We start from the raw sequence: 16,919 nt of genomic DNA, 5'->3' as shown, positions 1-16,919 counted from the left end.
TCAGACATCCTGTCATTAAGGTCAGAAGTAAGATCATCCTATCTACTCTGTCTGGAAAACTGCCTACTGGACACTGGAGCAGCTTAAAACACTCAGTTAGCTTTCTGGATTCTGCATTTGTTCAGGGGTGAATTCCAAAACCTTGACTCTATGTAAGCACTGCTCAGCAACAGCTGACAGCATTGGTGTGTTATCAATGTTATCTTCATCCTGAATCCCAAATGCAGCACCATGCCAGGTATTGTGTAGAAAATTAACTCTATCCCACCCAAAACCAGGACAGTGCAGTAAGGTGCTAATATCACTGTCCACATGGAGCTGAGTCACAGACCTCTCTGCACAGCCTCCTCCACTGAGGAAGCTGGTTTCTCACAGCTCCAGTGATGTACACTTGCCCAGCTAGGAATGGCAGTGAAAGGCCATTTTTAGCCACAATGAAAATGAAATACGTGTGGCAGTATCTCCATGATTCAGTGAAAAATCTGCAGGAGAATGTTCTCATAGTAGAAGAATCACTTGTAAGAATGCCTAGCGATGTTATTTCAGTAGCTCTAGTATATCTGGTATATTCTTACTACCCAATAAGTATAATCATCAAGAGTCAGTATTTATTGTTGTCATTAAATATCTCTCTTCTTTCAGGTATTAGCAACGCAGAAGCACGCCAACCAGGGAAAGCACCAAACTTCAGTGTAAACTGGACAGTAGGAGACACTTGTCTTGAAGTTATTAATGCTACAACTGGCAAAGATGAAATGGGTCGTGCATCTCGCCTTTGTAAACATGCTTTGTACAGCCGCTGGATGCGTATTCATGCAAAGGTACATATACTAAAGTGCAAGATTTTTCACTTCTAAATGGTATATTGATGTGCCACTTTCTGTATTTAGAAGCCACTTCATGAGCCTGTCTTAAACTGAGCTTAAAACCGCCGTCAGCTACCAGCCTATGTAGTAATGGAAAACAACACATTTATTTAGATTATTTTTTTCTTATAATACCTGGTACAAAATGCATGCAAGGGTCTCATAATCTTTTGTTATAGTGAAGTAAAAACAAAGGGTGCTAACTCCTTTGAACTCATTTTAATTTGTTTGGAAATACAATCCTAGTTTCACTGAAATCAAACCTACTTAGATTTCAGGCTGTCCTGTCTTAGGAAGAAAAGACACAAGAAAGTATCCATTAATGCCTTTTCAGCGTCTAGGCTTCCTCTGCTAAAGGATGTTGATAATCCGAAAGAAGCAAAAGGTGCGCTAGCTATGGTCGAACTACCACAGCAATACTGAAAAGTGAAGTCCAGAGTGCCCCTCTCTGGATGTGGTACTGCTCTGCAGGCGGGCGCACTTTTTCCCTTTGCTCAGAGAGCTGAAGATGCAGTTAGGTGTGATGAGGCTAGACACAGTTACGATGGCTGGAAGGAGAAGCATAATCGTGGTTTTTTTTAAGCTCGTCTGCCTTTGCCTGTACATTTGGTTTAGTACTTCGTTACCTTGTTTAATAATAGCTGTTTTAATAATTCAGTTACTCTTAAGCTGTTTGGTTGAATAGATCATTTTCTCTCTTCTTGTCTTTTCAATCTGCACAGCTTTCCTCCAGCTTGCGCTCAAAGATTCTCAAGCCTAACTTGTACCATGAAACCAAGCAAGGAGCCACTGAGTATCAAACTGCCAAAGAGCGTTTGTTTAAAGCATTCCTGAAGGCAGGACTTGGAGCCTGGGTGGAGAAACCCATAGAACAGGATCAGTTTTCTCTCACTGTCTGATTCACAGACTGCACATCACTTTGGAAAGGGAGTTGCTCTGGAAATCCTGGTGTCCAGCATTGCTTTCTGGCATCTCCACAGCTGTTAAAACATCTTTTTACTGTTTGGAGTTTGTTTTTTTTTTTCCCCATTTTTTAGGAAACTTGATGGTAGCTGTTTTTATTTTGCCTAAGTATTGAAACTCAGTGATTATCTGATACATAATTGTGCATTTTATTATGGGAAAGTCATTTCTGGTGTATTTCTGGAAATACTTTTACTGTAGAAAATTTGCAGTAAGGCTCTCCTTACAGTATACAATGACTCATTTTTTCTGGGTTAAAATATTTTTTTTAATTCAATGTCATCAAGTGCATGAAGAAATTAAATTTTCTTTGGATTTTACACCACACTTTTAGGAAGTAGCTTAATTTTTTTAAAAGAAATTAGGTGACAAGATTGATTCTACTCTTCTGCTAACTTGTTTTTGAACTGCCTATAGACCATAAAGCCAGAATGAAGTCTGGACAGCTAGTTTTTCCCCACTTCCTTGCTCTTTAAAACCAGCTGCTGAAAATTTAATGTCTTTGATGTATGTATTTATTAGTCTGTGATCCAGTTTTTAACATGCAGCTTTTTATTCTGTTTTTAAAAATACATTTACCTTCCATTTACACACATTGTGAAGTCTTTTTTTTTTTTTTTTTACCCTTGTAAACTGGAAACAACAAAGTAATTATTTGTAAGTTAAGAGGTTTAGTCTATAATGTGCAGAAATCTGTTTAATCTGTTTAGAAGTAGGTGATTTGTATATCCCAGGAATTCATTATAATATGATCACAACTATAAAATATCAATTCAAAAAAAAAAAAAAAAAAAGGAAAAAGAAAAATTGTTCCATTTTAAGAGTACTAAGCCTGAATTGCCAAAAACAATCACTCACAAAGTATTAATTGCTCTCTTCTAGAAGAAATGAAAAGCTCATGTATGGACAAAAAGTTGTTAAAACTTCTTTCCTGTGAGTTACATTTCCTTTCATTCAAGTTGTGTCCCTTTGAAATTTCATTGCCTTTTGCCTTTACATGTGTGATGGTCCTCATGAAACTAATTAGGTAAGTTACTCTTAAATGTGCTTTTGTTTGCTTTGACTATTACATGTTTTTCGTAAAGATGTAGACACTTCAGCTTTGTGTAAAAATGTAAGATAGAAGGGAAATATTTTGAGATCTGTTTAATTAACTGGTGTATAGAAGGCACTTTTAAAAACACTTTTTAGTACATGATGTTTAGGAGTGGATTAGAGAATGCCTGCTGTCATTTCTCTGCTCCCACAGTCTGTGTCCAAACACATGCTGTGGTTTGTACCTATTCAATATCCTATGTGCTTTCTGGAAGGCCCCTTGGGGATTCTATGTCATCCTTTTGCAAACAATGAAGGTCATGTTTTGTGACGCAGGACATTGTGACACAATACCCAAGCCAAGTGTGTTTCAGCAACGTTGCTCCAGCTGATGGGTCTTGTCCCTCAGCTGTACATCACCACCCCTTCCTGTGCTGCATTGAACATCAGATCAGTGGGCTGGTCCATACTTTGAAGTCAAGTTAACACTTATTTTTAGGCCCATATTGGGTCAGAGATCCAGCTCTGAATCATGCTGGCCCATCTGCAGAAGAAGTGAAGTGGAGCACAGGAATCCCTGCAGCCAGCTTCATGACTAAAGCCTGTGTCTCATGCAGTCGTAACTTAAGTTACAGTACCTCAGACCAAGTGTCTCCTGGGGGTTAGCAGCTACTTTACCCATTGGAGACTTTGGTATAAAACCAATTCTGGCCTATCATGAATGCTGAGGAGATGTGCTGCTTTGTTATCGTTTGAGTAGGAGCCTGTTTTCAACTTCAAAAAATGGTCAGGCCTGATAATCACTTGTGCATTAGTTTAAGCCTCTTGGCTAGTGGCTGGAAGTAATGCGTTGAGAAACAATCAGTGAATTTTTGATGGTATTATGGACAATAGTGAGCACTGCTGCAGGAAGGCAAGCAAATCACAGTGGTCTAGTGATCCCTTCAGAAAAGGCTGATGCTTCCAGAGGTTACTGCCTTTTCCAGATGCCAGTGGAACAGATGTTATGAACCATATTAGACTGCATAAATTTAGCCTTGTTGGCAACTCTAAGCTGTTCTGTCTGTTTCTGCATTAAAACCATTAGTGTTGTCACACCTGTGCTAGTCCCACACAGCAGAAGGGCAGCAGTTTCTGAATACAAACTAACTTTTTGCAGACATGATTCTGATAAGGCTCAGACCAACTTATTCCAAAACTAATTTATTTGTATTTGGTCAGATTTTGCAAGCACTTGGGCATTTACCTTTGAGATCAGTCCTGTCTCATTAATGTTGCGGAAATTCCTTTGTGGCTGTAGATAAATATGTGCATACATCCATGTAGTATCAAGGGAAAGCTAGTTGCACCGTGTACATTTTCTGGGGATTATTAATGTTACTAAGTGAAATACACACTTTTAAGGGACCTGGTCTATTGATAAATAATGTTTGTTGATAATTTCAAGCAAATTATTTTTACTCATCTTTCTGAAGTACTCATTGAAAAGTTGATGTCTCTTTGGGTTTTTTTGAAGACTAGGAAAGTATTAGCTCAAACTATTTTTTTTATGAAGTCACGAATATAAGCAATATATTTAAGTATTATTATAGACATAGTTTTTTAAGCTGTTCAAATGAGTGATTAAAATGAAACTGTAAAGGAAATCTGTTCCATGCCAAAATCTTTTGATGAAGGAATGGTGTCAGGTTATTTATAAGGAATGAGTTCTCTTGTTTATAATTCCAGGATTTTAAAAAGAAAGTTTTTCAGGGTTGTATGCAATCCATATCTGTCTTGTGGGAGTCAATAAAATACTGCTTGGCTTCCTTCATTTGTTTGTTCCTTTTTGTGCAGTTAATATGTGGAAAGTTGTAAGGAAAGGCCTCAGTCCCATCAAAGATGTGACTTGTCACGCTGCCCCAGCCTCTGTCCTGTCCCCATTTCACCCAGTGTCCTTATGGCGTGTGCCGGTGGAGTTGTGATTGCTGATGCTCCTGTATTCTTCATAAGTCACCATCACTGAGCATGAAAGAAGAGTGATGTGTATAGTTTCGAGCAATCACAAAGGATAAGACAATTCAGCTTCCAGAAGCTGCCAAATTTTGTTGGGCTGGGTGGGCTGGGTGGGTGGGAGCTGGCCTAAGCAGAGGTCTTCAGTGCCACTCTGGGAGCTGCTTTGTTTTTGTTTTTTTTTTTTTTCCTTCTCACTTTTGAGTGAGTATAAGTGTTTGTCTCAGGATCTTCAGAGGACTTAAATAAACAGTAACAACTTTAACGTTGAAGGATACTTGAAATTTCGTTAAGGTGTTTTTCTCCAGATGACAGTCTAGCTATAATAAAGTTTGTAGGTTAGTAGAATAGGACATTTTAAGTATAGATGTTTAAAATATATATATTCTGCTGGATCATTTAAGAAAATTTGGGCCTAAAGGTAACACTTGAAATAATGGTTATGGTGGTACTCAGGACATGATAATAACTGTAGACTGTTTCCTACTTCTAGGGTGTGTAGGACTTTGTTAGCACCTGTTCTTCTCTAACCGTGTAGATGTCCCATAGCTCTCATGCTCAAAACATATGCCTGTGTGATGTAGGTAGTGATGACAACTGTACCGTGTTTGTGGCACTTAGGAATGTACAGCAATGAGGTTTCTGTACAGCTGACAATTTTGATATTCCCTTATATTAGAGAAATCATTTAATGAATGGTTACTGCATAGAAAACTCAGGAGCAGAAGATTTTTGTCTGTTTCTACTCTGTATGTCCTTTAAATCTAAAATACCTTACAGCTGAAAATCCAAGGATCTTGGAGCTGGCTCACTGGTATTTTTATTTCATCAGTCCAGACCTGTGATTTCTAAGAATGCTGTCTACCCAAATAAAATAAGCAAATAAATGAAAAAGAGGAGAAATTGGTGCGTTTGCTTCCTAAAGCGGAAATCATCCGATGATGACCCCGTGATGAGGGGGTGAGCAGTGCACACAGTTTCATTTCTGCTTCCTGCTGCCCTCTGCTGTATAGCCCTCTGGATGAAACAGAGAGAGAGCATGGGCCAAAATGAATTATCTGTTCAGCAACAGGATTTTCCCGGCCACCAACTTTCCTGCAGCCATCCCAGCACAGTTGGGCCCCCATAGATCTGATGATTTTATAATGCATTGGGTTTGCTGCTGTTACTTTACGGAAACAAACAGGCCAGAGCATTGGCAAGCAATTTTGAGTTGACCACCAGGGAAGAAGGTTGCTTGAGTCTCTGGGGCAGGTAGGTTGAGCACAATGGCTGCAGGACGTGTTGTATTTTACCACTAGGCAGGTGTTCCTATCCTCAGAATACCCAACTGGATAAAAATGAAGGCCTGGTTTTCTGAAGTATATCCGTTAGCATCATATGCCTGATCTGTTACAGTGCAGGTGAAACTGTTGTTTTTACTGTTGCACAGATCTTGTAGGAACATTGCAAACCTACAGGGGCTGTAAAAAAAAATAAATAAATAAATAAATAAATAAATAAATAAATAGCAGTGGTTGAAATCCTGAATCTGTCAAAGCTGATGGAGAGCAAATAGGGTCCGAGTTTCTCACGGCATCATGTCAACATCACAGTGATTTCCAGAACCTTTGCTGTCAAAGGTCTGTACTGTCGCCTGTTAATACACAGGCTGTTAAACGTGCCAACAGCAAAAAAATCTGCACGAAGTGCAGAAATTAATTATAGCGGCTTTCTATTTTCTTTAGTTATTCCAGAGAAGAGGAATTAAGAACTGTGGTTTTAGTCAGTATAGAAAGCAGCTGGCCTCGTCAGGTACAACATTTTTGAACAATTTTGTTCTTCAGAGAGAAAGATTGATAGTCAGTCATTACAGGGTTTTTTAAAAGTTTTTACTGTGTTCAGTGTTACCATACAAATACCATTTTTGTTGCAGTTTGGCTGAGATGTCTTTAACAAACTGAAGTCCAAATGTGTGTCTGAATATATATTTGTGCCTATATTTATATATATATATATGTATATATTGGTGTACGTTATTTGCTTTAAGCAGTTACTCTTCCCTTATCTTCCTGTGTGATAGAAAGAAGCCATTAGGCTTTACTTAACTGGTGTAAGAATATTAAATAACGCTGTCAGATACAGTCCTTAACACTTGTCTCCAACCATAATCTCAACTTTGAAGATGAAACCTCATTTTACATCTGCTTTCTTGCTTTCTGTACAGCACACTTGTTTATATCCTTCTGGTACAGCTGAAGCACAATCCATCAACTGATTATTCCAAAAAATGACAGTTCCACATACTTCCTTTGTTTAACATTTGTACAGAGATTTAAAAATACAAAGAGCTACATAATTTCAAAGTTTCATCATTTTTGTATATTGATATCAGCAGTGGCAGCAACAAATAGGTGAAATGTCACGAAATACCGTGCAAATCCTTAAAATGGTTGTTTTGATGACATCCTGAGAAGCTATCCAGGAAACGAAGTGTGTGGGGGGGTATGTTTTGAAGCTGCCGGTTTGACCTCTGAAATTGCAGCTTTTGCAAAGAGAAAGGGAGGTAAGCATGAATTTTGTATTTGGGTATTTTCTGAAACGCCATATAGAGGATGCAGGAGTGCCCAGGGTTCGTCTGCCACCTCCTGTATGTGATGGAAATGGGAAGCTCTGGATGTGGGAGCTGCCCTCCCTGCCTGTGGGACGCTGACTCGCTGCCTGAGCCCAGTGTCACAGCATACTGAGAGAGGAGGGAAAGAAAATCTCTCCTGGAAGGGCAGAAGTGATAAACCTCATGGGTCGAGATACAGATAGTTTAAAAAGTGAAGGAGAAAAAATTACAAATAAAAAAAACCAGGTGATGTGAAAGCAGTCACTCACCAGCAGCCCCCTACCAGGCCCCAAATCCAGCCAACTGCTCACAGCAGCCCACACAGACCCCAAGCAATGGCTCCTTTGGAAAGCCCACCCCCCAGTCCTGTTTTTTTTTGCTGAGGATGGCATTGGATGGGATGACATTGGATGGTGTGGAATATACCATTGGTCGCTTTGGGTCAGCCTCCCTGGCTTTGTCTCCTCCCGGCTTCTTGTGCACCCCCAGCCTACCTGAGGAGGGGCAGAGTGAGAAACAGAGGCCTTGAAGTTGTACAAGCACTGCTCAGCAACAGCGAAAACATGGGTGTGTTTTCAGTATTGTTTTGGTCACAAATCTAAAACAATACCATGTGGGTTGCTGTGAAGAGAATTTACTCCATCCCAGCCAGACCCAGTACAATCTCCACCCCTTGCTACATACCATTTGTATTATACTCAGGTCCTACAGTATGCAAGATGTTTCCATCAGCCACTTCCCCATCCTTTGTCACGTGCACAGATATTCCTGTAGTCTATGGGCATTTCTGTGTATTGGGGTGCATTAAACATACCATAGCCAACTGGTCAAAAGAGGTGATTCTCCTGCATTATTTAGCGTTGGTGCAGCTCCAACGTGAATATTACTATGCAGCTGTGGGATCCACAATATAAAAAGGATATTAAGATAGTTGAAAGCATCCAGAGTAGGTGAACAAAGCTGGCTAAGGGGCTGGAAGGCATGTCCTGTGAGGAGAGGTCGAGGACACTTGGGTTGTCTAGTTTGGAGAAAAGGTGCTCGAGAGAGAACCTTATTGCTTTCTGCAACTTTGGCATCTGAGGCCAAAGATTTGGGTATCTCCAGAGAAGGAGACTCCACAACCTCTGGGCAGTCTGTTCCAGTGCTCTGTCACCCTCACAGTAAAGAAGTGCCCTCACATTCAGATTGAGACAGGGAGAAAGGGAAAGCATGTTGATTTTGCAGGTTTTAGCTAACACAGGGAGTATGGTGTGTATCAACCACAAGGACAAGATCAAGGCAGGGAGTATGAGGACAGGACAACCCTAAAAGATAAGGGAAGAAAAGACTTCATGCACGCAGATAACAGAACCATCAAGAACTGGCTTGACTGCTGAAGTCTGTCAAAGAAAGGAAGGGTCAGGAATGTAGCAGCAAGGAAGACTTCTGGCCTTCATCAAAAGATCATCAGAGTACCCTGGATGACCACCCAAGGACTCCAGTACACATGCAAAGAGAGGTGGGAACCTATGTTAATGATTCTTCAGAGACCTGATGACTATGCAAGAAACTTCTGGGAAATTAGTATGTATATATCCTAATATAAGCACACTGTCAGTAATTTTTGGGGTGTGTGGTCCCCCACACACCTGACCTCATAATAAAGAACACCTGCTTAATAACTTTGGTTACTGAGTTTTCACTGCGTCACCTTGTTTCCTTGCTGGCTGAGTACCACAGGTTCACAACCTACTTGACACTTCTTACTATACCATGTATGTACAATTTTAGCCAACCAAACTTTAATTTCTCCTTTTTTCCCCTTACACACCCTTTTTTTTTTTTTTTTTCTATTTAACTGGAGGGACCCATGATTTTTTGTTTCTGTTGATTCTACCACTGTTTGTCTTGTTTTTCTTGGACTTCCTCCTTATTTTGGGACATTGCACTGTCGCCTTACCTGCTTAACATATCCCCCACTGTTATGCCACTGCTATGCCTGAGCAATCACTTTTGAATATGCAAGGTTAGTGGAATTTTCAACAGCAAGAATATGTCACCTTTCCTTCCCCTGCCTTTCATCGTAAGCCATAAACTCTCAGCCAGCTCCTCAGCCATTCCAGACAGAGCTCCATACACTCCAGCTGCTCGCTCCCATGAAGGGCAACAGCCCCTCCTCATCTTGCCAGCGTGTCCTTCCTAAAGAGCCGCTATGCCTCCAGTGCAAGGCTAACACGCTGGAATAACAATTTCCTTGAGTGACAGCAAAAAGGGGGGTTACACCCCTCACAAATCATAGAATCATGAAGGCTGGAAAAGACCTCCAAGCCCGTCTGGTCCAACCATCACTCAGCTTGGTGTTGTCTGCCCTCTTGCTGAGGGCGTGCTCAATCCCACTGCCCATGTCACCGACAGAGATGTTTAATTACAGCGGTCCCAGTACAGACCCCTTAGGGACACCACTCGTCACTGGGCTCCACATGGGCGTCACAGTAGCTGTTGACCATCCATCCAGTTCCTTACGCCCTGGAAATATAGACACAGAGGTGTATGGGTCTTGGCACTCTGACGTTGTCACCACAAGTTTGGTGAGCCAGCCCCGCAGGTCCCTTCCCAGCCAGCGCTTGGTGGCCCTGTGACAAGGGGCTGCTGCTGGGGCACTGGGAAGCCGTGAGGGGGTGGGTGGTGGGAGGACTGGAGGGGCTGCGGAGGCTGGAGGCTACCAGGGGCCAGGCTGGCAGGAAGGCCCTCAGAGCCAGGCTGGTGGGAAGCCGTGAGGGGATGGGGTGGCAGGAGGGGGCTGAGGGGCGAGGCAGGTGGCAGCGGGTCGCGGGGCCCTTTGTGAGCTGTCATGATGCGGGCCGTGTCCAGGCAACGGGGCACGGGGCCCTTTGTGACCTCCGGGATAGAAATGCTGCTGGCAGCCTGGTTTCCCCACTTTTCCTGGAGGACGAGGCGGGACAGGTCGGGAAGGAGTGGAGCTGCAAGGAGTCCCTGCAGAGCCACCCCATTCCTGCTGCCCGTGTCTTTGGTGCTTCCTGGAAGCGTTTCCCATCCCTGTGGTGGGAGCCCTTGAGGCCAGACCTCAGCAGCATGGCGGGGAGAGACCCCAGCATGCCCAAGCCGGCCTGGACGGAGGAGGAGGAGGCCAAGCTTAATGCCCCCCCAGCGCAGCAGCCCTATGAGCTGACCGAGGTGCAGGTGCTGCAGGCAGGTGAGAGGCCGAGCTGGGCTGAAGGGCTGGCAGCTGCGAGCTGCCTCTGCCCCTTGCCGTCCTCACAGGAGCTGCTGTCCCATGTGGCAAGGGGCTAGGGGAACCGTCCGACCCCATGGGATGAGCAGGGAGAGGCAGGCCGTGGGCAGCCATCCTGTGGCTACAGACCTCTCCTGCGCCATGGCAGCAAGCATCTTGTGGGGTGCAGGGCTCTCCGCCCTTACCATGTCGCGTCTGCTGGGGAACACCTGGCTCCCATGCATGCACAAGAGAGATTGGGCTCAGTGCCTCAGCTCTGTCTGTGCTTGGTCTTCACCAAATCCAGGCTGGGACCAGACAGAACAGAAGCAGCAGCAGCAGCAGCAGCAGCAACAGCAGGATCAGGACAGGGTCCAGAAGCAGGAGCAGGAAAGGGACCAGCAGCAGGAGCAGGAGGCCATTGCAGTCGAGCTGGATAAGCGTGTACTACACAGTGTCATCCATCCACGTCATGTAAGTATCCAGTCAGTGGGTCTCAAGCCCTTGGGGGATCGTGTGCCCCCCTTGAAGCTCCGTCTGCTGGGCATGTGACACCGTTTTTGGCCAGCCCTGAGTGGTGGGAAGGGAAGCGCTTGTCAGTGGACCCCAGGAAAGGGATTGCTCTGGCAGCAGCCCCACTCTCAGCCCTTTCTCCTTCAGGCACCCGGCATCTTGAGGAGCATCTACCAGTGGCTCGTGTCCAACACAGAAAAGTCTGCCCAGCACCGCCTGGACAAGAGCCTTCTGGAACTGGCCGAGGAGCACCCCCACGACGTGGTGGTGACGCTGCTGCGCTGCTCCCCAGCGTGCGACAGGTATGGGGCCCGCCTGCCCTGATGGCTCGGGGCCCACCAGCCTTTCGAGCCCGTCCAGCGCCAGCTGCCAGGCAGATGGCAGTTTTCAGGGTGCTCTGCAGGGGCTAAGCCCTGCATCGCCCCATTTCCCAGCCCTGGCACGTCAGCCCCAGAGCCTGCCACCACAATCCCTCCCTGCCCCACACGGCCCGCCAGGGGCTGCCTGTGAGGGGCAGGGGGCAGAGGCAGGACTGGCGGCCAGCCCGGGCCACGGCTGCCCAGGTCTTGGTGCTGTGGCCAAGGCCCCCCTGACCCAGCTCTCTGGCCCTGCAGAGCTGCCGTGACCATGTGGAGGGTGATGGTTGTCTCGTCCCGGACTAAAAAGACGGTGATGGCGGAGCTGTGCCGCGTGCTGAAGGACTGGCCCTTTCACAGGACGTCCACCTCTGACGGGGACAACACGGATGTCTTCACCCTGGCCGTGAGTTTCTGAACAAGCCCTCTCTCCCCCCAGGGGCTGCATCTCGGGGCAGCTATCCCTCCTCCCCTGTCACTACGTCTCCCTGCCTCAGGCGGTGGGCTGCAAACCTGGCTTAGGGCATTTTAGGGGACAGGCCAGGGCCAAGGCACAGCCCAGCAGGCTGCAGGGGCTGGGACGGAGAGCCCAGGCTGGTGGCAGGCCGCAGGAGGCTCAGCCAGGGCACGTTGCCACCGCCCCAGGGAGGCTGCCTGTGGCTCAGCTCTGGCTGGGAGCCAGGCCGGTGCTCTGCCTGCATCTCCCGTGGCCCACGTCTGCACCTGAGCCTCGGCCTCCCACGCTGGGGCCGTGCCACGGGGCTGGCTCAGCAGTGAGTGCCATCTCTGGGTCTTGTCTGCAGGCAACCAGGGTGCTGCGGGAGCTCCTTCGGCCAGCCAACTACCCAATGGAGGAGGAGATGAGCTTCTGTCTACCCCTGATGGTGTTGCTCTTCCAAATCTTCGCAAGCGCGCAGCAGACACCAGAAGAGGTGGAGACCTTCTTCAGGGAATGCCAGCAGGAGGAGGGCATTGCCACCAGCCCCAGCAGGTGCTCCGTCCCCCTCCTCCCATCCTTCCCATGGTCCTGGAGCCTGGGCTAGGGATCCAGGTGTGACCTGGGCTGTGCTCTGCCTACAGGTTCGCAGTGCTGACTCTGAAAGCACTGCTCTGCCGTGTTGGGTATGATATGCTGGTGCTTGAATTGGAAAAGAGGAATGTCTGGGAGATGCTACTCCATGCTGAGAGCCACCACTGGGCGGTGGGTCTGCTGGCCAGGTGAGGGCACCCTGCTCCCTTCTCCCCCCGGCATTTCTCCCCTGCAGACGGGGAGCCCCATCCAATCCCCTTGGTGGTGGCTGACAGGGGCCCCATTTCTCAGCGAAAGGGGCTGCAGCCTTGGCTCTTGCGAGCACAAGGGCAGAGCCTGAGAGAGGGTGGCTGCGCAAGAGCAGTCCTCTGCCACAGTGCTGGCCTCCCCTCCCGAGGGCAGCCCCCCGGGGCAGGGCAGGAGGCACTGAGGGACACCGGCAGAGCCCGGGGCACATCAGTCGCCCATGGGCACGAATGAGGTCTCCTCAGAAGGGGCAGTGTTATAAATGAGGTAAAACAAATATTTCTAAAAGGTATAAAAGGTATAAAAGGCAAGTAAACAGCGTTGGGTGTGCAGGGAGTCTACTCTCCACCAACACGCACACACAAACATCAAACATTCTAAATATACAGAACATTGCTTTACGTACTAAACACAAGTATGCCTATACATACGTACAATCAGGAAAGGTAACAAACAATCCTCTAAGTTCCATGACTTAACAGTCTCCATTTTCCATTCCTTTTCTTGAGTACTAACAAGTCTCCATTTTCCATTCCCTTTGAACAATATGTCTCGCTTTAAGTTGTCAAGCAACTCGGTCTTCAGGCCTTATGTATCCCGTTCTTCCCGGATTGAAGAAAAGCATATCCATCTCGTTTTCAAGGCCAATAGGCCTGGGTCAAAAGGCACGTTCACGTCAACAGAGAGCGTAACAGCAAAAGCCTTCGATGGCTGTAGCAGCAGAGGGGCCTGTGGCGTAGCAGTCTGATCAGTAAAGGAGCCCGCAGCTCCCTCACTGTCTGGCAAACCACACGTTTCTGACTGTGGCCCCACAGGGCTCTTTAAGGCCTCAGAGACTGATCGCCAGGTGCCGAGCAATCCCACTGCAACCTTGTCGTGTTTAGTTGCAGAGTCCCACACCTTGACCTCAGTTTGGTCCCATATTTCAGGCTCATAAACTGTCCAATTGTTAATAAGGAGAATAAGCTGTAAGGTTACCAGGACAGTCTTTGTTCCTAAGGACGTATGATTCCCCATAATGCGCAACTGCTTACTAGCGAGGGGCAGTTGTGTGCGCGGCTCCGCTTCTCTCAGCTCCAGCTTCTCTCCAGCTCCAGTGCGCCATTTCCAGCGACTTTCAGTACGAGCTTCTCTGAGCGGTTTGCTGAGTCTGGCCGAGCCTATCTTCATGAGGCGATCAAAGTGCCTGTTCCCGTCCTGTCTCCGTTCTGCCAGCCTGTTCCTCTTCACTTCTTTTTCCTGCTTCTTTATTGATGACTTAACTTCATCGTGTTGCCTTTTTTTCTTCTTCTTCTTTCTTGAGGGCAGGATCCCCTCTTATACCCTTCTCTCCACAGCAGTTCTTTTCAAAACAACTTTTAATTGGTCAAACAACTTTGAATGTAACAACAGCAAACACCCAGAAACATCCATGCCTTAAGGGCTGGAGAACAAGAGACCAGCTGGAGAACAAGAAAGGGAGACTGCATGGAGTCTCCTGAATCACCCTTCTTTGTTCCCTCTAAACTCTTTTATATTCCTGATGGCCTCGTCGTTAGGAGCCTAATGTTATCTCAACCACGGGGCTTTCCAACCCCCATGGCCACATTCCCAAATCTTCCCCTTCTTTATTAATATCAACCATTTTCTCGACACAAATTACCACTCCATATATAACAGGCAGGAAGCCCATTGTGCACCCAAGGTGCCCGCTGTTGTGGGGCGCTGGCTTTCTCCCTGCAAGGAGAGGTGGGGAAAGACCAGGCCTCCATGAGCATGAAATGCTGGTGCTGCTGGAACAGAGCCAGGAGCACTTTGCCCATCCTGCTCAGGACTTCTGCTCAGGACTCCTGCTCAGGACTCACCCTGCCTTCTTCCCTCTGCCAGGGCGATGAAATCTGTCTCAAGAAGAGAGTGCCGACGGATTGTGCTGTACCTGGAAACGTGGCTCAGCAGCAACGAGCCACACTGGAAGGTCCCCGCCATGGCCTTCCTGGTCGAGGTGAGCCCAATGGCAAGCGGTGCCGGCCTGAGCTGCCTCTCGCCACTCCACCCTCTGGGGGCCACAGCTGTGGGGAGAGGCCGGCCGGTGGAGCTGGGGCAGGGGGGGCCCCTTGGGGCTCATCCCCTTGGCACACGCTGCCAGAGTGACACTTGTCTGCGGTTTCTCGTGCCTCCCGTGAGCGAGGTCTCTGCCGGCCAATTCCAGCCTTGACTGAGGCGTGTTTTTCAGATGCTGGCCCGTAAGGACCTCAGAATGGAGTGTGTTCGAGTCCTGCCGCTCTTCCCAAGATACCTGAGGAGTGAGTGCACGGCGATGCGTCAGGTGGTGCTCAAGGGCCTCAAGACACTCAGCAGAAGACCCTATGTGGTAAGCAGGGTTCAGCTGGCTGAACACACCCCATTGGTGGTGTGGCTCTGGGCCAGAGATGCTGGCTAACACCGTTCCTTGGACTTGGCTGGGCACCGAGTGCTGTGGGAGCTCCTCCCAACTCTTGTGCCTCCCCATGCGCCTGCCCAAGTCCTTTGGGGCAGGACTGTGGCTTCTGGGCACTGTGGGCTCTGACAGCCTGAGAGTGTTTGCCAGCACAGCCCAACACGGTGTTGTTGCTCCCCACAGGCGAAAAAAATGAAGTTTCTGCTGCCAGAGATCATGGAGATACTGCCAGAGTTGGAAGGGAACGTGGCTGGAAACGCCCTGTTTGTGCTCAAAAAAGTGCTCAAGGAGATGACCATCAGCACGGCCAGCCCCACCGCTCTGCAGCTGGCAGAGAGCCTGCCAGCGTTCTTTGACAGTGTAAGGCTGAGGGCACAGGGCCCAGCGGGGGTCTCCGAGGGCCAGTGCCTTTCCTGATGGATGTTGGGTGCTGTCAGGAAGCATTGTGCCCTGTGAATTTTCACACCCTTGCCCAGGTGGGCCTGGAGCAGCTGGTGCTGAGGTCTTCGCTTCTTCCTTCCCACCAGGAATCCAGCTCCACGCAGCTGCAGTCCATCCACTTCTTCAGAGACGTGATGAACCTTTTTGCAGCAAGGGAAAAAGAGCAGCTGAAGACACACGTGCGCCAGGGTGTGATCCCACTGTTCTTCCACTTGCACGACGAGAACCAGCAAGTGGCCAAGGTTGGCTTCTCTGCCCAGCGTGGGCATTTGGGGAGGGTGATGTTGACACCCCGGGGTGGGACTGAGCACCCAACAGCGAGGCCTGCTGCAGGGACAGAGCCGTGGGCTCTGCTGCCATCCCTGCTCCCTGCATCCAGCCCCAGCTCCCTCGGGCACTACACCGCGGAGCAGACGCCTGCTCCCTGTGGTCAGCCTGCCCCACACAGCACCCCGGGCCGTGCAGAGGCGTGCAGCCCCTGCAGCCTCGCCAAGGGGCTGGGGACCCAGGTCCCCTGAGAACTGGGGGTGCCACTTAAAAGTCTCTGCTGCTCTTCAGGCCGCGGAGGAAACCCTTCTCGATGCTGCCAAATTCCTGCAGAGGACGCAGCTCGTGGACCTGCTGGAGAGAAAGCAAACATGGAGACTCGGCGAGTGCCTGGTAAGGACAGCTCTGAAGGCCCCGACTCGGACTGGACAAGCCCACAGCGCCCCAGGGCATGGGGCAGGCAGCTGTCCGAGGGGGAGGCTCTGCACCAGCCCCATGCCCTTGCGCTCTCTCTTGTGCAGCTGGAGGACAACCGCCTGGGTGAGCACCTGCACCAGAGCCTGCCGTACCTGCAGAGCCCGCAGGAGCCCTTGCGACTGGAGGCCGTCAGGTTCATCGGTGAGCCCGAGCCCCGGGGTCCCTCTGTGCCCGAGGGGAGGAGGAGGAGGTGGCCCGGCCAGCAGGGCCTGCAGGGGGGAGATGGGGAAGGGGTGCTGCTGGGAAGGGTTTGTGACAGGCTGTGTGTACTACCTAGGGCTCATTGCACAGCGAGTGAGGGATTGGCGTGAGGAGGAGCTCCCCATCATCTATGAAGGTGAGTGAGGGCAGCGGGGTATCGGCGGATTGCCCCCTGCTCCTGCCTGGGCGCAGGAAGAGCTGGGTGGCGCTGGCCACAGCAGGAGCTGGTAGAATCATAAAACCAGAGTCACAGAATGCTTTGGGTTGGAAGGGAGCTGTAACGTCATCGAACTCCAACCCATCTGCTTGGTC

General features: G+C 48.5%; 1 protein-coding gene across 1 annotated transcript in view; it reads left to right on the top strand.

Annotated features, from left to right (window-relative positions):
- ADARB1 (adenosine deaminase RNA specific B1) overlaps window positions 1-4,672 on the top strand; it is a 65,019-nt gene extending 60,347 nt beyond the window's left edge. Inside the window, exons 8-9 of the mRNA XM_082763381.1 lie at window positions 650-821; window positions 1,589-4,672. Of these exons, the coding sequence (XP_082619507.1) occupies window positions 650-821; window positions 1,589-1,765 (349 nt within the window). The 3' untranslated portion in view covers window positions 1,766-4,672. The remainder of the gene's footprint in view (window positions 1-649; window positions 822-1,588) is intronic.
- Window positions 4,673-16,919: the final 12,247 nt, after the last annotated feature.

The sequence above is a fragment of the Aythya marila genome (assembly GCF_965140915.1).
Source record: "Aythya marila genome assembly, chromosome: 6".
NCBI classification, from domain to species: Eukaryota; Metazoa; Chordata; class Aves; order Anseriformes; family Anatidae; genus Aythya; species Aythya marila.
The sequence above is the reverse complement of the archived record's forward strand: the minus strand, read 5'-3'. Positions and strand labels throughout refer to the sequence as shown.